Genomic DNA, 23,294 nt, shown 5'->3' with positions numbered 1-23,294 from the left:
AAGCTGGCCCCGACAAGAGAGACTGGAGAAAAGGCCTTTAGCAGTTCTCCGTCAGACAATCCAGTGGGCTGTGTGCACATCCATGGTGAATCACAACAAACTGGAGTGTCTTCCTGGATCCGGCAGGCTGACTGTTAGGGAGCACAGAGAAAACAGGGCTTGCTCCAATGCAAGCCAGGGAGCCTCATTAGTCAGGGCTCAGAGTTATAAATGAGAGAAGACCAAGTAACAAACCAGCTTAAGTACGAAAGGAATTTATTGGCTCACATAACTGAAAAGTCCAGAGGAAAAATTGCTTCAGGAAAGACTGGATCCAGGAGCTCAAATGATATCATTGGGGCTGTGGGGTTCTCTCTTCCTCCATTCTCCACTGTGTTGTCACCATGTGGATCTTCCTACATAAGAGCAAAGATAGCTGCCACCAACTCCTAGCTTACCTCATATCCTCTCAAGAAGGCTATCATCAGCTCTTATGGGGTCAGCCTGGCCTCACGCCCTTCTCTGACCCAACTATGATGGCCAAGGAGTGAAACAGGCTCACTGTCCAGGCCTGATCATCTGGCCTCCTCTGGAGACCAGGACAGGCAGTGGCAGGGCCAGCCACACCAAACTACAGGGGCAGAGTTGGAGGGATGTATGGGAAGAACCTGCCAAGAAAGACTGGGGTAGCATTTGCCCCAAAGAGGAAGAGAAACCTGATGGGCATGGTAGGCAACCTCCAAGATGGCCCCTACAATCCCTACCTCTTGGGGGACTGCACACCACGGCTGGTCTAAATGACAATAGAATATAGCAGAAGTCATCGTGTCTCATTTCCAAGACTAGGTTATAAAAGACAAAGTAGCTCTCATGTTGGGTGTGTTCTCTCTTGAGTGAGTACTCGCTCTGGGAAGCCAGCTGCTGCGTTGTGAGCAGCCCTTCGGAGAGGCCTGCGTGAACGGGAACTAAAGCCCCCTGCCCTCAGCTACCTGAGTGAGCTTAAGCTTTCAGATGACTACAGCTCCGGCCAACAGCTTTACTGCAACCTTATGACAAACTCAGAGCCAGAGCCTATCAGCTGAGCCATTCCCGCATTCCTATCTCACAGAAATTGTGGAGGATCATAAATGTTTGTTGTTTTAAGCTGCCAAGTTTGGAGACAATTTGTTACATAGCAAGAGAGAACTAATACAATGAACAGAAAAGAAAATGTCTCCCCAACAATCCAACAACCCTGTTCACTTGCTTCTCTCAAAGGTACTTCATGTCAGTGCGTATCATCTTTCTGTGAACACCTAGCGCATACACACATTTTCTTCATTCAATGGGACATAAGGCAACCAACTACTTCAGGAACAAGATTTACCTTCCCTGAACTGCTACTGATTATCACGCCTCAGCCTCAAACCGGAGCAGCCTCTGGGGGCCACACAAGCACCGGGCTGACTGCTGGCCTTGCTCTTGGTTGAGCCATGACAGCACAGAAGGAAAGCCATTCATTTTGAGCAAGAAAAAGAAAGGAAAAGAAATGTGTAATAAAATGCTCAGTTCATTCAGGGATGTTCCAGTTTTACAGCTAGCATATACTCAGAGCCAGTAAAACAGTCATACACACAAACATACTCTTAGAATATTTATAGCAAAAATAATTTTTGAGTCTGAAATAGCCTAGTACTTAATTCTTTCTGCACCACTGCCATTAAACTATAACTTTTGATTGGGCGAGGATTCTTAGCGATATAATTATTATATTGAAGAAAAATGATAATGATAGTTAACATTTATTGAGCACTTATGGAACATATTTATTGAGCTGACATATGGCCTCTCATTTTATTGTGCATCAACCCTCATCAACCCTATGAAGTAGAGACTGTTCTTATCCTCCATTATAACTAAAGAAAGAGAAACAGAGAAATTAAGTAACTTACTCAAGGTCACACAACTAATGAGCAGTAGAGCCCTAGTCAGACCCCCAAAGTCCAATGCCAGAATCCTTGCCACCAACCACTAGGCTAAAACGCTGGCATTATAATATCTGCCACCTGAGCACATGTGGACCTGAGAACAGGGTGGCCCCAATGAACACACACACAGGCCTGGCCTCCAGCCCCACTGCCCCACCTAGCCTGTGCCCCGTTGCCCCCAGGGAACAACTGACCACTCAGGACCACCGTTTGATATCACTGACAGCTACTCCTTCTGTGGCAAGAAGAAAGTTCTGACAGTTGGCAAAGATTAACTCTGCCTGGAACATGTCAACAGTTAAAGTTTTCAAAATGTACACGTCCAGCCTCTCTGTTTGCTTTCTTCCTGTTTTTTCCTGAAGTATTTGCTTATTTTACAGATGTTCCTTCTACCTGCAAACTGCAAACTTTTAGGCACCTCAAACCATTAGCTACCCATTGTTTAAATGAGGAGATTTCAGATTATAAAATTGTTTAGTTAAGAAAATTTTTTTCTACTCCATTGACAGGCTAAAATTTTTCTAAGAATTATCATATACTAAAATATGCTTCCTGTAAAGTACTTTTGCAATAGCTTGCTCACATCCAGAGCCTTCTATACTTCCACGCATGCTCTTCCTCATTCGATCCTCTCAGGTGGATAAATAAGATTAGCCTTTCTGTTTTATCAGTGAGGGAATGCACACTTGTGAAGGTTAAGCCGCCCACCCAGAAGCACACAATCTTCAAGCAGTGGAGCAGGGACTCAAGGCTAAGCTGACTCCTAACACAATCCAAAAGTGACAGAGAATATAACTCTGCCTCTCTCTGACGATTCAGAACTAGAGTCTCTACAGACTTCAGCTTTCCTTGTGAACAAACACCATCACTCCACAGAACCCCAGCATGGCCAGGGAAAATGGCAGCCCAGCTGACAATGCGCCAAATTGGGCACCAATTACTGTTATTTGTCGTCATCATTTAACTGTCTCTGATGCTCTTGAGACATCATTTTAAAATGTAAAGAAAGGAGAGAAGTTCCAACTGCAGTTAAACATGGGATCACGGGACCAGCCTTCGATTACACACACGTAACAATCACATCAGTGGCACCCGCACCGGCAGCACCGGGAAGACACACGCGCTGCTGTGAACTGACTTACCCCCACATTCCCCGGCACAGCCACATTTATCTCCCGGTCTCATTTTAAAGTAGTTTTCAGTAACATCCAATAAACTCTATACCTTAACTAAAATAGGGAAAAAACTAGAACTCAAATGTCCACCAAATGTTTATTTTTAGTGTAGTGCATCGGTTCAACGAAACGGCACATCCACGCATATGGAAACAGTTAGCATGGAGCTTAAGTGGTGGAGGCAGCCCGACTACGCAATAACAGGCTATAGATTAAGTACGTACATAAAAATAGCTCTCTACATGAACAAGTTTTGTAAAGATGCATGTTTTTATGGAAGCTGGGATTTTAGGAGGTTCACTTTATAGTTTTCTTTAATAAGACATAAACAAAGTCACAGAAAAATAAAATGGCTCTTAAATAAAAATAGGCTGAACCACACTCTTCATTAAGGAAATGCAAATGAAAAATAACCTACCAGAGCCACTTTTCACGTGCAGTATTACCAAAGGCCCAGGGGTTGGAGCCAACCCCTGCGGGCCCGGCTGCACAGTCACGCCCTCTCCCCTCTCCTGTAGCTCTCTACTCTCCCGTAGTTCTCCTATGCTGGCTCAGCCTCCATGGAGAGCAAGTTGATGAACTCTATCCAACTGAGAAAAGCACAGAACTTTGACCCTGCAATTCTACTTCCAGGAATGTTTCCAACAAATACAGTCACATAGGAACAAAATAATAAATGCAACAGTTATTTACAGTAGAATTATTAGAAGTAGCAAGAGACTAAAATCCACCTCAATGCCTACCTGTTGGCACACTGGTCAAGTGAATTCTGGTGCAGTCAGACAATGAAATACGAGCTATTAAAGATGGCAGCTCTGTGTACACCAACACAGAACAATCTCTACAATATGACGTTAGTGGTGTGGAAGATAAGCCACCATTGTGCATTAAGGAAGGAAAGAATAAAGGGAGGGAGAGAGGGAAACGAAAAAGTATGTGCACACACATCAGCTTGTGTACGCATCGAGCATCCTGGACCGGTCATATTGCCCACCTCCAAGGGCAAACTGGGTCCCTGGAGATTGCACACTGGAACCATTTACATTTTGAACCATGTGCACACATATTATTCAATATGTATTCAGTAAAATAATAAAATTTCAAATATGCAAGCGTTACTTCCATTGGTCACTATCTTCTTTTAATTAAAAAGGTGCTGGTAAAGGTGTGCTTGGGTTTTAATAAAGCCTCCCCACACCCACCTCCCAGTTCCTCTGCCCTCCTACCTTGCCAATGCCTGGATCTTTGTGACATGCCGCTCCTCCTGCTCAGCCACCTTCCTTTTCAAGGTGTCGACCTCCTGCCGGAGGGCAGCCGAGTGCTCCATCTCACCGTCCAGCAGGTTCCGCAGCGATCTGGGAAGAGGAGGGCCCATCTGTTCAGATGCCATTAAGTCCATCAAGCCCAGAACACAGTTATTTACCCAAGTCCTAATTCATTCGTTTTGCACAAGGCTCTGAATAAATCATAATTCAAGTCTACACCTTGTATGTAAACACACCTAAGGAGATACCGAACTCTGCTCAAAAACCTCAGAGTAATAATTAGGATAAGCCCTAGGGGAACTATCTGTGGCCCAGGCTCTATGTCCCAATAGCCTGTGGGCAGCTTTTTTATTTAATCTAATTTTAATTATTTGTTATTGATTACGCTATTACAGTTGTCCCAATTTTTCCCCCTTTGCCCCCTCCACTCAGCACCCCTAATTCCCTCAGGCAATCCCCCCACCATTGTTCACACCCATGGGTCAGGCATATAAGTTCTTTGGCTACTCCATTTCCTATACTGTACTTTACACCCCCATGACTATTGTGTAACTACCTATTTGTACTTCTTAATACCCTCCTCCCATCTAGCAACCATCAAAACGCTCTCTGTATCTATGGTTCCATCTCTATTGAAATCAAGAGAAGCAATGTGTTGAGCGAACCCCAGGCAAGTCCCTTTATAGACATCCCACTCAAAGGTACAGCGCATTCAACTCACACCATTTTGTCACAGCCACACTGAAGAAGAGACTTAACGAAGGAACAAATGTCTGTTCAGACCAAAAGAATAATCTGAGCCATAAAAATAGAATACGGACTCGGATTATCTAACAGATGCCTACCCTCATTTCCACTTCTACCCACCAAACACACTGTAACCCTGCCCCTCTGCTATCTCCAGGTTAAACAAGCATATATAGAGTTTTCTAGAGCTATATGGTTTGACACTGTATATATCATATTTTCTATTATATTTGGAGTTTTTTAACCCTCCAAAACACATTCACCTGTGAATCTGTCATCCTTGCTCATAAGTAGTGGAGAACATAGCAGTCCATCCAGAGATAACCATAAATTAGCACCTAAAAGTGAGCCAAATATGGCTCCGCTGACCACTTACTTCACTGGACCTCAAATGGGTATTTCTAGAAAATATTTACTGACTTTGGCGCATCTGCCTCCAAAATCTAGGGGACACTTGCCATGTGACATCAGAACATAAGCAGAAGTGTCTGACCCCCCTACTTCCACTGTTCATCAAACTCTCCAAGACCTGTGTTCCTTGAGAGTTTTGAGAAATTCCCTTCTTGGGGCCTGGGGCCCCCTGACACAAATCATGGTATGACGCTTTTCTTTCTCTGGGAAGAAGAAACTGACAGACAGTGACTATTGTTTCTCACAAAGTAAGACAACCTACAGCTTCTTCCAAGACAACAGCTTCCGCTAAAGCAAGGAGAAAAAATCCTGCAATGTCTACAAGCCCTTTGTTGAAAGTTTTAGTTGGAAAATCATGCTGTCTAAAGATCCCTCTTTTAAAAATTCTTTTTTGTTTTAGAAATCATGCTTGTTTGCATTTATACGTTTCCATAAAGAATGAGGGAGAAGCTTGTCAAGCAGGGCCCAAAACAAGGTTTAAAAAAGAATAATCATGATCACATGTCACCACGGATGCTTAGTTCTTGCTCTGAGTAAAAGAACAAAAGGGTGACATGAACAAGCACCCAGACATGTGCGTACACAATACAGGCACACCCAAACCACCCCCAGTCCCCAGGGAGGCAGCCAAGTAACTGGGCAAATCCCTCTACTGACTACCTTGTAGCCAAGACTAGGTGCTGGCGGTTGAGAAGCTCCCGTCAGGGCAGGCAGATCACAGCAACATAGATGATGCCTGCCAGTATCTGGCACTGACTTCAACAGGGACTAAAAGGCAAGAAACCCTTTTCCCTCTCAATGTCTGCCACTGAGCTTTTGGGGAAGTGACAAAATTCAAATACCTTCTTGCCCAAAGTACCCCTTATTTGAGATAACTCTAAGACAAGTATTCGAAGTACCTGGAACATGGTAGGTAGGCCCTCAGTTAAAGGTCACTCGGAAGACTGCTGGAGTGGCTCGGCAGGTGACAGCTAATGGATGTACGGGGATCCCTGCCACATGGTGGAAATGTTCCAGAGTGGAGGTGATGGCTGCACATAGCTGTGAAGGCACTGGAAACCACTGAACTACACACTTTAAACGGGTGAACTGTGTGGCATGTGAACTATATCTCAATACAGCTATCTTAAAAAGAGCTTTACCAAATTGTTAATTTGTCCTAAGGTGGTGCCATGATTGTAAGGTTTTCATTCCTTCCTAACACAGACCACATAAACATACTAAAGTCGTACTTAGCAGACAAAATAAGAAATCACTGGTCACAATTTTGCCAACAAAGCAAAATGTCCTTCCTCTGTGATATTCTCTCTGTCCTACAGGTAGAATGTCAAAGGAAGAGACCCTGCCTCCAGCCTGAAGATCACAATACCTGTTCTCCTCCTCCAGCTCATCTTTCCTGTTCATCATGGCCACGATGGCTTGTCGCAGTTCATCTGTGAGAAGAAGGCAAAGTCAGAATCAATCAGCAGACCTCACCTGCTACAACGTCCTCTCATCAACTTAGATTATGTGCTATTTAGAGCAGCTCGTCTAGACATGTTCCCTTTTCCTTTAAAAAATAATTCCCATACATACATCTAAGTTACCCAGTGGTCTCAGTTGGCCATACAAAACAGAAGGGCAGGGCAGAATGAGAATAAATGTGGAGGTGATTCCCTGGTGAATATACTCAGCTGCATTGGAAAAAAAACAGGCTTGTGATTTCTAAGTGCTTTTCCAAATCCCTGCTACAGGACAACACCTATTTTGAACAATGATATATTCCCAGTTACAGTTGTCTATCAACAGCAGATCAGACACCAGATGAAGTCCATACTGACATAAAACTACTCAAGTTTACTGAGATATCTGATTTTCCCGCACCAGTTTCTATAGTTAGTATGCAGGTGACACTGTCAGGGGAAGGCTTTCCAATACACAGTCCATAATTATTTATAGGAGCTACTCTTCTGATATCTTCTACACAGCGAAGAATTCTGATAGGAAACCATGCCTTTATATTAAATAACCACCCAAGTTTCCTATCTACATCAAACAACTCTTATCACTTGTGCATCCACATATTAAAGACATTGTTTACCATATCTCTCAGATGTCAAAACGAAGAACTTTTTTTTTCTATTGTTGTTCAAGTATAGTTGTCTCCATTTCCCCCCTTCATTCCTCCCCACCTCACGTAACCCCACCTCCCACCCTCGCTCCTACCCCTCTTTGTCTTTGTCCATGGGTCCTTTATACATGTTCCTTGATGTAACTCTCCTTCCCCCCCTCCCCGTTATCCCCTACCACTTCCCCTCTGGTTACTGTCATTTCATTCTTTTTTTTTTTTCTTTCTTTTTTTAAATTGATTATGCTATTACAGTTGTCCCATTTCCCCCCCTCACTCCACTCCATCCTGCCTACCCCACTCCCTCCCACATTCCCCCCCTATAGTTCATGTCCATGGGTCACACTTATAAGTTCTTTGGCTTCTACATTACCTACACTATTTTTACCCTCCCCCTGTCTATTTTCCACCTATCATCTATGCTACTTATTCTCTGTACCTTTCCCCCCTCTCCCCCTCCCACTCCCCTGTTGACAACCCTCATGTTCTAGTTGTTTGCCTAGTTTGCTCTCGTTTTTGTTTTATGTGTGGCCGTTAATAACTGTGAGTTTGCTGTCATTTTTACTGTTCCTATTTTTTATCTTCTTTTTCTTAGGTAACTCCCTTTAACATTTCATATAATAAGGGCTTGGTGATGATGAGCTTCTTTAACTTGACCTTATCTGAGAAGCACTTTATCTTCCCTTCCATTCTAAGTGATGGCTTTGCTGGATACAGTAATCTTGGATGTAGGTCCTTGCGTTTAATCTTGGGTAATGTAATTATGATGTGCCTTGGTGTGTTCCTCCTTGGGTCCAGCTGCTTTGGGACTCTCTGAGCTTCCTGGACTTCCTGGAAGTCTATTTCCTTTGCCAGATTAGGGAAGTTCTCCTTCATTATTTGTTCAAATAAGTTTTCAATTTTTTGTTCTTTCTCTTCTCCTTCTGGCACCCCTATAATTCGGATGTTGGAACGTTTCAAAGGGTCCTGGAGGTTCCTAAGCCTTTCCTCATTTTTCCAAGTTTTTGTTTCTTCATTCTTTTCTGGTTGGATGTTTCTTTCTTCCTTCTGGTCCACACCATTGATCTGAGTCCCAGTTTCCTTCTCATCACTATTGGTTCCCTGTACATTTTCCTTTGTTTATCTTAGCATAGGCTTCATTTTTTCATCTGTTTTTCGAACAGATTCAACCAAGTCTGTGAGCATATTGATAACCAGTGCTTTGAACTGTGCATACAATAGGTTGGCTATCTCTTCCTCGCTTAGTTGTATTTTTTCTGGAGCTTTGAAGTGTTCTGTCATTTGGGCCATTTTTTTTTCTTTTTTTTTTTTTTTGTCTTGGCGGGTCTGTTACTTGAAGGGGCGGAGCCTTAGGTATTCACCTGGTGGGGGAGGGCGGGGTAATGCTGGTGGCTGCACTGTGACGCTGTACCTGGGGGAGGGGCCGAGAGGGAGCAATGGCACCCATCTCACTCTCCTCTGGATTTCAATCTTTCACTCTGATACCCACAATCAAACTGGGTCCCTCTGGTGCTGGTTCCCGAGTGGGTGGGCCTGTGCACACTCTAGGCCCCTGTGGGTCTCTCCAACAACCTCTCCTGTGAGGCTGGGAGTCTCTCCTGCTGCCGCCCCAACGTACACGGGCATTTTCAATCAGAGGTTTGAGGCTTTATTTCCCCCGTGCTGGAGCCCTGGGTTGCACAGTTTGCTTTGCTCCCCACCGTTCCTCCAGTTTATCTATGGGCGAATGTGGTGCCGCGGGGTGCTACCCGCTGCTCTGCCTGCCCCATTCTCTGCCACTCTGAGTCCGGCCCTCTGGGTTTATCTGTGCGAATGTGGGGCCACAGGGTCTGCCAGCACTCGGACTGTCTGCGCCGTTTGTCCCACACTCCGCCAGTCTCAGTCCCGCCACAGCCACGCGAGTCCTCTCCACCCCGGTGCCTGTCTCCGCCCCTCCTACCAGTCTGGATGAATGTTTATTTTCTATTTCCTTGGTGTCAGTCCCCCTTGCTGTTCGATTCTCTGTCAGTTCTGGTTGTGCGAGGAGGCACAGTGTGTCTACCTACACCGCCATCTTGGTTCTCTCTCATTCTTTATTTCATTATCTCCGGTTATATTTTGCTTGCTTCTTTGTTTTGTTGATTAGGTTCCACTTATAGCTGAGATCATATGGTGTTTGTCTTTTACCCCCTGGCTTATTTCACTTAGCATAATGCTCTCCAGATCCATCCGTGCTATTGCAAAGGGTAGGAGTTCCTTCTTTCTCTCTGCTGTGTAGTATTCCATTGTGTAAATGTACCATAGTTTTTTGATCCACTCATTTACCGATGGGCACTTAGGTTGCTTCCAACTCTTGGCTATTGTGCTGCTATGAACATTCGGGTGCATAGGTTCTTTTGCATTGGTGTTTCAGGGCTCTTAGGGTAAAAGGGACAGAAGCATAAAACAGAGTAAAAGTAGCCTCTTCAACACATGGTGTTGGGAGATCTGGACAACTACATGCAAAAAAATGAAACTCAACCACCAACTTACACCATACACAAAAATAAACTCAAGTTGGATACAAGACTTAAATATAATACACATCACAACACCATGTAAGTCCTAGAAGAGAACATAGGCAGGAAAATCTCAGACATTCCACGCAGCAATATTATCACCAATATGTCCTGTAGAACAAGGGACATAAAGGAAAGAATAAACAAATGAGACTTCACCAAATCAAAAAGCTTCTACATGGCTAAAGAAAACATCAGCAAAATGAAAAGGGAACTAACCATATGGAGAAAATATATTTGCCAATGATATCTCAGACAAGGGTTTGGTCTCCAAAATATATAAAGAACTCACATGACTCCACTCCAGGAAGACAAACAACCCAATTTAAAAATGGGCAAAGGACCTAAAGAGACACTTCTCCAAGGAAGACATACAAAGGGCCCAGAGACATATGAAAAGATGCTCAGCATCACCAGCCATCAAAGAGATGCAAATTAAAACCACAATGAGATACCACTTCACACCAGTCAGAGTAGTCAAATCAACAAACAACAAGTGCTGATGAGGTTGTGGAGAAAAGGAAACCCTAGCACATTGTTGGTGGGAATGCAGACTGGTGCAGCCACTGTGGAAAACAGTATGGAATTTCCTCAGAAAACTAAAATTGGAACTGCCTTTTGAAATGGCAATTCTGCTGCTTGGATTATACCCTAAGAATCCTGAAATACCAATTCAAAAGAACCTATGCACCCCTATGTTCACAGCAGCACAATTTACAATTGCCAAGTGTTGGAAGCACCCTAAGTGCCCATCAGTAAATCGAGTGGATCAAAAAACTATGTATGGTACATTTACACAACAGAATACCATGCAGCAGAAAGAAAGAAGGAGCTCCTACCCTTTGTGACAGCATGGATGGACCTGGAGAACATTATGCTAAGTGAAATAAGCCAGTCAGAGAAAGACAGGTACCATACCATTTTACTAATATGTGGAATCTAATGAGCAAATTGAACTAACAAACAAGAGACAGACTCATAGATAGAGAGCAGGCAGACAGGTCTGGGGGGAGTTGTGAGGTGGAGGGATTGAGCAAAAAGAAAAAAAAAAGAGAAAGAACTCATGGACATGGACAACAGCGTGGTAATTGTGGGGGGGGAGGGGTGGACTGAGGTAGAAGAGGGTATGGGGAATAAATGGTGATGGAAAAAATAAAATAAATTTTATAAAAAGGAAGTGAGACTTTTAAGGTGCCTGTGAGGAGGTATATGTCTCAGGTATCTGTCTCCTGGTGTCATCAAGGCATCACCAAGAAAGATTCAAATATCATTGGATCAACGTATTTTCTTTGAGCTCCTACAAGGTATAGGCACTATTCTTAGAACTGTGGGCGAAGAGTGAACAAAATAAGCCAAGTCCCTCCTGCAAGCACATAACGCTCAGGGTGATGAAAAGGGCCAGAAGGAAAACAAAAGCAAGGTGAGCTGAAGCAGACTGACGGTGTGGAGCGGTGCCATTTCACACGGGTGCTCTGGAAAGGCCTCTCTGAGGAGAGGACATGTGAGCAGAGGCCTGATGAAGAGAGGGTGCCAGCCCTGCTGCTATGTGGAGGAAAAATACTCCACACCACTAAAAGCATGCGCAACGGTCCTGAGGTAGGCATAAGCTTGGTCACATGAGAAAGGCAGAGTGACATGAGGAAGGAGGGCCTGGCACACAATGAGGGCAGAATCCAGCAGACACAGAGTCTGCCAGGGTCGGAGGGCATGCTGGGAGCCACGGCACATGGCCCTGCCCTCCGAAAGCTTCGAATCTTGAGGGCTTGATGACAGTCCAGACACCCACCAGCTAAGTGCATCACGTACATTGTGTCATTGGTGCCGTACATCAGCTCTGTGGGAAGCTATCTTTGAGTCTGTTTCACAGACATGCAAACAGGCTCAAAGAAGCTGGAATTTGACTCCAAATCTGTCTAATTCCAAACTCTGTGTTTGACCCTGGGAAACAATGATAATATTGCTACCACTGACATGCAGAGATGTACACTTAAGAATTATTATTTTGTTGGCGCCTCACAGTCATGTTAATCATTTTATCGATGAGGAAGAAACCTGGGGAGGTTGTTAAGTCACTCAACCGCACACCTTTAAATGTCAGAGCCAGGATCAAACCAAGGCCCCTGGCTCCTGTGATGTGATAAAGACACACAGCACTGACTGAGGTAGAAGGGCTGGGAGAAGACCACTGTCATGTGCATGCTATATCCAGGACCACGGCCAAGGAATAGCATGGGTCCAGGTAATGAGCCCACAACCAGGACACTGAGGGGCTCAGTTCCGGGCACATGTTGTAAGGATAGAGCCATACATGGTCCTTTCAACTTTTCTCAATGTTTGATAATTTTCCTAATAGAAAACACCAGCAGAAAAATCATTTCCAGAAAAGGTCTTTAAAAAGATTAGAAAGATGGGGGAGATAGCAGAACTGAGAAGAAAAGGAAGGAAAGAAGGTTAGACCCAATGGCAGAGTTAATCAATCTAGAGAGACAGAAGAGGCTGAGCTGCCTGCCCTCCGCCCCCACCCCCCACCAAAGCCAGAAAGAGAAGGGAGCTGTCACACGAAATAGAGAAAGCCACAACAGAGTGGGCCACACTCTGCCTGGACTTACCATGGCCCAGAGCTCCTGCGTTTTTCTCATTTGTCAGTAAATATCTATTGAGCATCTAGTGGTTACAAGGTACCTTTCCAGGGAGAGAGCCACGCTCTCAACTTACCTAAGGAAGGAATGTCCTTGAAGAAGGATTTCTTAATGGAGAATAATAAATAACACACATTCACATGTGCCTATGATAAAACAGAGTCGCTATGACTACATTCTGAACGCCAACAGACAACAAAGGTTCTGGCTCAAGACCCCAGACCAGTGTCTCAGCCACTCTGAGCCTTCCTTTCCAGCACAAGGGGTGAAGAGCACCCACTTTCCCAATGTCCTGGGCACTGTGAGGTGCAGAGGGGAGATGAGATGGGACAGTGCTATGTCCAGGAACTGTCTCTCACGGACTGCAGCAGGGAGCAGGACAATTTAGAACTCATCCTAATGCTAAAGTTATAAAAAGTTTAACTGAAAACACTAATTCATGTGCAAAAAACAAAAACCAAAAAAAGGGCAAAAATTTATTCCCATGACACCACAGCCATGAAAAAAAAACCCAAGCTTACTATATTATTGAAGACAGGCGAGACACTCTCTCACCAGCTTTTTCCTTCCAGGAAGCCCGCGCTGGTGGGGAGGCCGCCGCTGTGGGCTGTGGACACGCGCACGGGAACTGCTCCTGTGCTCCGAGGCCTGTCTGAATTCTGAATTTTCTGACAAGGCCTCCTTCCCCACTGGGGTTTTCAAGTGGCCTGAATTTCACATGGGAGCAAAGGAATGGCATATTCATAACTTCAGTATGAGGCTGGAAGAGGTGAAATCTCTTCCTTTTTTAAAATAGGTATTTTGGGAGCAGTTTTAGCAAAATTGGGAGGAAAGTACAGAGATGTCCCCTGTACCTTGGCCCCCACACTGCACAGCCTCCCATTATCAAAATCCCCCACCCACGTGGTGCACATGTCACAGACGATGAACACACACTGGCACGTGGTAATCACCCAAAGTCAACATCAGGGTTCACTCTTGGGCTGTACATTCTGTGAGTTTGGACAAATGTTATAATGACATCTAACCACCTTAGAGTATCTAACAGAATAGTTTCACTGCTATAAAAATTCTCTGTGCTCCATCTAGTCATCCCTCCCTCCCCTCAAACCCTGGCAAAATCTCCTCTTAATTAAAAACTACAAGCCGCTCGCCAGGCTTCTGTTCAGTGGCAGCACATCACGCGCATGTCAGACTTCCACTAATGAACCGCTTGCAATGGATCTGAGCAGGATGAGAGCTCAGCCGAGCGCACAGCAGAGGCACCCCCGCCACTGGTGTGCCCCACACGGGGTGCCCTGGGCTGCACGGGACAGGAGTGTCATGCTCAGCAGGCCTTCAGTCTCCCTGCTGAGCCTCTCCTGGAGGGAACAGCTTGCCACTGCAAGTGTGATCCTTACACCAAGATGTCTGTGTTATGCCCTCTCTCACCGTCACCAGGATGTCACCAACCCCTTCACTTGAGGCCCTCAAACGCAGAGACAGCAATCTGTCTGGGCCAGCATCCTGTATCCCAAGGCCTTCCTGAGGGACTCTCCCAAATGATTTTATGGCACTATTCTGTCCCTACCCACAAATGTGACAGCCTCTCCCTGAGTAAGATGCAAACCCAACAGAGTTTTCTATTGTGGTAAGAACACTCAACATACGACCTACCCTCTCTATAGAGTTCTTAATCGCCATACAGAAGCACAGTGATATACAGCAGACTTCTAGAACTGACTCGTCTTATTTAATTGAAACTCTGTACCCACTGAACAGCACTCCCCACTTCCCCTTCAGCCCTCCCTGGCAACAACCACTCTTCTAACCTCTGCCTCTCTGTTTGACTATTTCAGATTCCTCATTGAAGTTAACATGCAGTATGCGTCCTTCTGTGTCTGGCTTATTTCACTCAGCATCACTCCTCCAGGTTCATCCATGTGCTCACATAAGTCAGGATTTCCTTCTTTTTTAAGGCTGAATAACATTCCAACAGATTGTTACTGTATGGAGCTCTTGGCCAGAACCTGTCTTTCCTTGTTTTTACCCCTCATGCCCAATGGATGAATCTGATAAGGAAAGCCCTCCCTGATTCCCCTACCCTTGAAGCAAGCTGCAGATTGTGCAATAATTAACCATCTCTGTCTCCTGCAATTAGCACACAACTCCTTACAGGTACACGGCATGTCAGGCATCTTGGGTCCCAAGAGCTCCCACACACTGGGTGCTCGGTGAAAGTTTACGGGAAACGAGCGACCCTGTGAGACGATTCCTATCTAATTATAGTGCTACCGAAACAGCAAAAATAACAGCTGCCACACACTGAGCATTTGTCATGTGCCGTGTTGGCACCTGACAAGCCTTATTTCAATTCCCACAACCACCTGATAAGGGTGCACAATGCTACAGAGCTGGGAACTCTGCTGGGACAAGTTGTCTATAAGGTCTCAAGTGGCCTTTCAAATCCTAAGACCAAAAATTGTAGAAATTGTCCTGGGCAGGACCAAGAGCTGGAGAGAAATAAAGGGCTTTCGCAGGGACCTGCAAGGGGCAAGAAGGTGGTCAGGTGGGGACATCCAGTAGCTTCTATTGCAATGACAGAAGCAGGATCCATGAAGCACTGCTATCAACTGGCTCCCAGGCTGGAGAGACCCGAGTTCAAAACCCAACTCAGCTACTTACTGCCTGCTTATCTATCTCGAGCAGGCCTCTGCCTTTGCAAAATACAAAAAGGGGATAATGCCACATTCTCTGCAAGATGGTTGGGAGAATAAATTAAAGTGCCAAGCCTGGTGTATGCACTGCATTGAATGCCAGGAAGGGGTGCAGGGTCCTGGATTTTAGAGCACAATCTCTAGAGTCAGGACCCAGGTCCAACTTCTGACTCTTCAGCTGGGTAACCTGGGCAAGTTGTCTTCCTTCTGTGAGCACCAAGTCCCATATCTATAAAATGGGACCTTAACAGTCACTATCTCATACAAGTGTTGTAAGGATTCAGTAAAGTAACAGGTCAATGAGGTGCTTATACAATGCCCAGCACACAGAAAGCACTCAGCACTGTAGTGCCTTTCCCAGGTGGTAGACAGGTGGGGACAAGGGAGCAGTGACCACCAAGTGTTCCCTGGTCCAAGGGAGCCCATTTTCAGAAGTAAGGAGACTTACTGAGCTTGTCTATACCTCAACCTTGAGAAATAAAAAGAAATGTTTTAAAAGTGGTCTATCCACTAGCTCGGAAGACTAGATAGAAGATTTTCTGAAGATTCAAAGATCACCAAAGCCAATGTGGGAAGTCAGACCCAGAGAGTGAGGGCTCACCTGGAGGGGACTGAGCAAATGTCTGGGTTCTGGGCTTTTGGGCACAATATGGAGTAGGGTGGGGGGGAGGGTTCCAAATACTGCCCCTCAGACTTTGCAGGTGAAAACTGTATGTCCCATGGGGAAAGAAAACCTAGAGGAAGAACTACTTCCCAGGAAGTCCCAGAAAACATAAGAATGTGCTTCTGGCAAAGATCAGTCAGAGTCATCATAACGATAAATCTCGGCCACAAGCTGGCTCCGAAGGGGGCACAGATCACACTGCACAGAAGCCACAGGAACAGTGGACGACCAGCGCTGACCCAACCCACCACCATGCTCATAGAACCCTTCCCTTCCATGCTGTGCACTTCCAGCCTCGTGAATCTCGCCCCTTTATTTGCATCAACGTCAAAATGACTGAGGACACAAATAAAACAGTATTCGGATACTGGAATCTTAGCGGGGGGAAGTCCATCACAGAAATAAGACTGTCAGTCAGGCTGTCCCTTCTGATGTCCCCACAGTGCCATCACAGAATATTTGAGGTAATGGCAGAAAAGGAAATGGCCTAAGAGTTGGTATTATACCTTCCCCCACAAAACACAGTGTTTCTACAGGCTTTAACTTCGTATGCATTCACTTTGCTGACTCTTCTTGGGCCATAGTAGGTCATGTTTGGGTTGGTTTCTATGTATCACATAAATATTATATTTCTCCAAGCCAGTGACACTCAGTGGCAGAGGCACTGCCTAACTTGTAATTTTCTCTCCTCTCCCCAGCACCGCACATCCCATTATTTGTTTATTTGATCACTATGATTTCCTTCCTCTTTATTACCTACCACGACACACACTGCAAGAGACAACAGAGCAGGGCTCCTGCAGTGAAGCCACTGCAGAGCCTGGCTGAGCCGGGTCTCCCTCTCCCCAGGGCCATCTCAAAATCAGTTCCTGGCTTGGCTCCAGAGAACCAAACAGCCAATCTGGTCAAGTCCACAGGAAAATGTTAACTTCAACCATAAGCAGTCAATATGGGATAAAGAACAGCATTTCAAATCACTGTGGAAAGGATGGATTTGTCCATAAATGTTGCAAGGCAAGAAACCATTTTGGGAGCAAGAAACAAAACTTAAATCTCTACTTCTGCTATGTGTCAAAATAAATTTCAGACAGCATAATTTAAATATGTGAAATGCAACAATAAAAGCCCTATAAATATGCAAACAAACATTTATGCCATCTTGGGGCAGCAGAGACCTTTCTTAACGTGAAGCAAAGAACAAGTCCATTATGGAAATAATTTTGCTTTTTTTTAACTTCTGCACATCTAACAAATCTAACGTCTATCAAATGGGCCAATCTATCGAATCTAACATCGGGCAACAAACAGGCAGTGAAGAAAGAACACAGGTTTTCCAATCAAATCTCACATCCCCCACGTCTCACCTCTGCAACCCTGGGTCAGTAACACCTCTTTGCTTCTTGGTTCCCTCAACTGAAAAAAATGGTGCTAATACTGCCAACCTCATGGGCCTAGCCAGGGGTCGGTAACAGTTTACTGGAACATAGCTGTGCTCATTGGTTTTCATATTGTCTATGGCGGCTCTCACGCTACCACGGCAGAGCTGAGCTGTGTGACAGAAACCGAGGGGCGTGCATGGCCTGAAATATTTGCCATCTGTCCCTTTACAGAAAATGTTTACTGACCCCCGTCGTAGGAGAACATCCAGAAGCTCTTCCCTCCTCTCCCTCTACGAGCCCTCTCCAGTTCAAGGCTGGAGGTGGCTCTCTGTGGCGAGACATGTGGCCTGCCAGACATTCGTGCCAATCGGCCAGGCCACTGGCTAAACGCAAACAAGAGACTGTAGACCAGGCTTTAACAGAGGTGAAACGGCAGGTGGGCAGCTGCTGCCGCAGACGCTGTGGCTCCCTCCCCACCTCTTCAAAGACCCCTCAGCTTCGCCTCTGGTCCCTGTGGCTGTCCCCTCTCAGCCGTCTGCTCTGGATCTTCTCCCTCCAAATGCTGCATCTACACCCAGAGCACCCACACCCAGGGTGGAGGCTACACCACTACCTCCACCCTGCAGACACCTGAAGCTCCAGCCCATGTGCACCACAGCCCCTCCACTGGCTGTGGCCTCTGCCTGTCTCCTTCACTTCTCCCACTTTGTCTCCCACCACATCAAACCTGCTCCTTCTTTTGTGCCTCTGTGCCTTTGCACAGGCTATTCCCAGCACCTGGAAGGCCTGGCTGCCTCCCCTACTCAGGGCCTCCTTCAAGTTTCAGCTCGAGATCATCTCTTCTGTGACACCTTTGCTCACCAGCAGTGGCAGATGTACAAGCCAGCAGGCCTGGCTTGTCTCATGCCCCTTCTCTGTCTCCAGAGGCCTCCAATTCTCACCCATCCCCAGCTGCAGTGGGAGGGACCTAGAAGGGCTGGATGAGTCAAACTAAGCCAATCATACAGAGTCTTCCAGAAGTTTGGGATGGGCCAATTATATGCCTAGAGATGAGGGAGGATGGGGGACAGGTGCATCTCACCCAAAACCACAGTGCCTCATCACTCCACCAAGATCTACCTGCTGAAAGGCAAGTCGAGGACAGTTTGCCAGGGCTCTTTCACCACCAGATGCAGAGGCCTGGCCAGCCACAGATGAGATGCAGGCACAAGGAAGCAGCCCACCAGAGAGAGGAATCAGTAACACCACTCAGGCCTAGCCCACCCAGCACAGACAAAATGATGAGCTCAGCAAAGTACTGGCATCTGGAAATTCATCCGTGTCACACAGCCCTGCAGCCTAACCCTAGGGCAACACCACAGAGGCACCCAGACTCTGAAAAGAGCCCCTACCAATTTGGTAAACTTACCTTTGGCGGACTTGGTTTCTTGCTGTACAAATGTAACCAAACAGCTCTCTGAGGGCAGTAGGCAGATACCATGTGGCCATGGGAATAAGCAGGCCTGGCGTAGGAATGGCCATCCTGGCTCCTGCCAAACTCCCACCCAGGCCCCTGGGAGCCCCTCAATACTGTCTGCCCTTGTGATCTAAACTGAGCAGGTCCCATGTCCTCACAGCCAAACAAACCAAGAAAAGTTCATTGGCCCCTCTTTCCCCAAGCTCCCACCCCCATGTATACAGCTCCAAGAAAGCACTCTGTTCACTGCAGGCCTGGTACCAAAGCCCCACCCCCACGACTCTGAGTCCCTTGAGAACAGGGACCCCTGGGCCAGGCACAGCCCCTGGCCACAGTACACACAAGAGACCTGAAAATAATAAATAATAAATAAATGAGTGAATGACTGACACCCACTGGGAAAATGTGCCCCCATCTCCAGGAAGTGAGCATGGATGGGCTGGGCAGAAATGTCAACTGCATTTAATAGTAAGTTCAAGGCCTCACCAGAAAATGCTAACCATCGGTTCACAGCTGTAATTTCCTGTCCCAGTGACGGGGATTCAGACTCAAATTAAGCTTTTTCCAATATGTGTCTTGGGACTAGATACACATGGCAGGGAGGGGGCAAATTCTCATATATCATTACCATGACCGAAAACTGGACAAGCCTACAAAACCATTCCCCTCCCCCTTGGCACCACCACGTGAATCCCCTGATTTCAAACCAATCAGAAGAACTGTCGCCCATTCATGCAATGATTGTGGCAGCAGAGTTGTTATACAAAGTACTGAAACAGTGACGTTGGGGGAGAGGAGAGAGCCTGCCCACCTTCAGCCATTAAAGGCCCTCCAGGAGGCAAATTATCTTGAGATAAGTCGATCTGCAACTCCCTTTTCCAAATTAAATAGGGAGAAGACTCGAGCAGTATGATGGCTTGATGCATACATCTGGATGTGTGCACATGTGCGCACTCTCTGTCACATACATAGATCTGTGTGATAATTCTCTGGCTTTATATAGCATCTCTTTCCAAAGGCCTCAAAAGAGCCTTTGCAAACACTCCCCTGGGGCCCATACCCAGTTATATTTAAAGAGCGCTCACGAGGGCACATGCACAGAAATAAAAACGTTCTTCTGTGGATACATACTTAACCTAGACCGTAGCTTTTCAAACTTAGCACACTGCCCTTTTTTATCTTTTTTTGCCTACCCACCTCTTTCCTTTTATCTCCAAGAGAAAGAATAATCTATATAGAGCTCCAAACATAACTTTTAAAACCAATCTTGGGCCATTCTAGCTTTTTGTTCTGTTTCTCTCTCCTGCCTCCCCTTCTGCCCAGCCCCCTGTCCACTTAGGATATCAACTTTGCAATTTGTTAGGATGGAAAACATGCCCCAAAATGTGTTCCCAGAGCTCAGGAGGCCAGTGGCTCCCGCACAGATTGTGTTTTGTACACCCGACAAGACAGAAGGCACTTTGGATACACAATCTCATTTAATTCTCACAACATTCCCTGAGAAGCGAGAATTACTACACCCATTATATGAATGGGGAAACAGAGGCCCAGAGGGCAGAAGTGACTGCCCCACCCCACACAGCCAGAGGCCACAGGGCAAGGACCCACATAGGTCAGGCTCCCTCAAAGCCTGTCGCAGCCTGCGCAGCACCCCTCCAAGGCAGAACGTGCCCTCACGCCACTCACCAGCTCCCAGTGTGGCCTCCAGCAACCTGTCTCTGTCCCCTTGGAAAATCAGCAATCTGATCCAATCTGCCCCCACCCCAGCCCTCAGCTTTAGGACTATCATTGCTACATGATGTGGGAAGAAGAACAGGCTTCAGAAACCCAAGGAACAGACTGAGAAATAAAAGAAAATCACAAGGGACGGAAGACTACCTTCTAGTATCTTGATAAAGTTCTAGATCTTCCTTAACTTCTCTGTTAAGAAAATTTAATTTGGGGTTCTCTTACTCATTCATGTGTGTGCACTTGCTCTTATGCTCTCTCTCTCTCACTCACACACACACAGTGTTTGTTTATAGTGATGTGTACAAACCTTAAGGAAGGCGCCCCAAAAGCAAATGCAGCAAATGCAATGAAGTCCTGAGAGTGACACGGGGTGGTGGAAAGGTGGGGACGTGCCCTGCTAAGGCAGCAGCCCCGACCTCCGTCTACTGTCACACAGGGATGCAGCTCAGGATGCCCCCACTTCTCATTTCTCAAGAGCAGCTAGAATCCACGTTTTTACACAAACCAATTTTAGAAGCTATTAACTCAAGTTCTCACCAGGCAAGCCCAACAGATCATGGCAACAAACCACCACTTTGAGATCCCTCTGCCCTAAAATTTGAGTTCCTGACCACAAATGAGCTCGAAAATGTCAAGATAAGTAGCACACACATGTATAGCCATTTTTTTTCAAATCAGCTTTCTGTTCCACATCAGAGAATGTCAAAACTATAGGTTGGAAGAGGCGTGAGGGACTCTAATGGAAGCAGAGATCTCCAGGAGATACAGAGAACAGGGGGTGACTGGATGCCCAGGGCAGCTCCCCAGAAGCCTCAAAGTGATTCACTCAGGGACCAAAAAGGTTTCGAGCACGCCTGCCCTGTCCCACTCAGAAAGGCCTAGAAAAACCTGGGTTCACGTAAAATTGTCAGAAGGTTGCTAGGAGTAACTTGGGGTGGGGGGAATCTCTTAATTTCAGACAGTTTCACATTTATTCTCTAAAGTTAATAAAAAAGGCATCAACACATCACTTTGCTTTAAAGAGGTATCTCCAGAAGAACTAAAAACAGGCACAGTTTCAAAGTTGCTTCAAGGAGAAGAAAGAAGAGGGAAGGGGTAGAGTTGCTGTTTTTTAAAATAAGGTATTGAAGTGAGATTCACATACCACAAAATTGAGCATTTTAAAGTGAACAGTTCGGTGGCACTTAGTGCACGCACGATGTTGTGTAACCACCACTCCGCAGTGAGACCTCCTACCTGTGAAGCAGCTACGCTCACATCTTCCCCTCCCCCGGCAACCGCTATTCGACTTTCTGGCTCTATGAAATTTCCTGTTTTAGATATTTCATATAAATGGAAGTATACAATATGCAGCCTTTTGTGTCTGGCTTCTTTTACTTAGCAATAATGTTTCTAAATTTCACCCACGTCGTAGCAGGTACCAACCTTTCATTACTTATTGTGGGTGAATATCTCGTTAGGGACAGAGCACATTCTGCTCAGCCGTTCACCCACTGATGGACACATGGGCTGTTTCCACCTTTTGGCGATTGTGAATAATGCCACCGCGAACACGTGTGTACACATACGTGTTCCCTATTTTAATTCTCTTGGGTATATACCTAGGAGTGGAATCGTGGGATCATACAGTAATTGAATTTCACTTTTCAAAGCTGTCAAACTATTTTCCACAGCAAGGAGGCACAGCTGTTTAAAGTCACTACATCTCACAGAAGAGTGCAGAAATCTGTATGGCAGATCTCTATGTCCTCACCACCCAGCACGGTCAATACTTATTGTTTTACCTCATTCGCTTCAATATATTTTAACAATAAATCATTCCTGACATAGTTAAAAAAGAAATTATGGAGAACAAGACAGGGAGTTGAGAGGAAAGGGATGGAAAACAGCTGCTCGCCTGTTTGCTACCGCAGGGTGCGGCAGGGCGGTTTACTTAGCCTCACACACCAGCTTGCTCTCCTCTCCCTTATCAGTGTGCAGGAAGATGCTAGTTAGATGCAGAAGTATTCTATAAAGAAAGCCCCAGTGAGAAATATGTAACTGAAACCAGTGAGGTGTCTGGGTTAACATGACAAGTGGAATACAGGTGTTAATTAGATAGTGTTGGATAAATGTAAAGCTTCGGAAAGCAGGGCCCACCTACTCATCACTGCAAAACAGGTAAATCTGCGGGCACCCATCAAGATGACACATTCTACAAAGGGGTTCACGTGGGCAGTAGTGAATAACTTAGGCCATCCTTCTGATTTAGTACCCCTAAACCAGTACCCCTGGTTTAGTACCTCACGTGGCAGTACCCCTACTGCCACAGAGGGATTCCATGTAGTAACTCCCACCCACCCTCCCACATCCTGACCCACGGGGCCTGTGCTGTGCAGTAGGGCCAGCAAAAAACAGCATGTCCTACCCCACAGGGCCCCCCCGCACCACGCCTGGGGTTTTACTGGCCTGGCTCCTAAAGTCAGTGACTCTATAACTCCTAGGTAAACTGGGGAACCACTCCCTTCCTTTGGACTTGTGGCCAAGAATCCAATCCCTACC

The 23,294-nt window shown here is 45.9% G+C and overlaps 1 protein-coding gene across 6 annotated transcripts in view; it reads right to left on the bottom strand.

The window, feature by feature from the left end:
• The window catches only part of SNX29 (sorting nexin 29), a 611,689-nt gene that overhangs the window by 456,149 nt on the left and 132,246 nt on the right, over positions 1-23,294 (bottom strand). For all 6 annotated transcript variants that reach the window (XM_045204448.3, XM_024571345.3, XM_045204449.2 and 3 more), the window contains 2 exons: positions 6,914-6,977; positions 4,348-4,476 (listed from right to left, as the gene is read on the bottom strand). In XM_045204448.3, coding sequence (XP_045060383.2) covers positions 4,348-4,476; positions 6,914-6,977 — 193 coding nt within the window. The remainder of the gene's footprint in view (positions 1-4,347; positions 4,477-6,913; positions 6,978-23,294) is intronic.

This window comes from Desmodus rotundus, chromosome 1, assembly GCF_022682495.2.
Source record: "Desmodus rotundus isolate HL8 chromosome 1, HLdesRot8A.1, whole genome shotgun sequence".
In the NCBI taxonomy this organism is placed as follows: Eukaryota; Metazoa; Chordata; class Mammalia; order Chiroptera; family Phyllostomidae; genus Desmodus; species Desmodus rotundus.
This window is presented reverse-complemented; position numbering and strand designations above follow the sequence as displayed.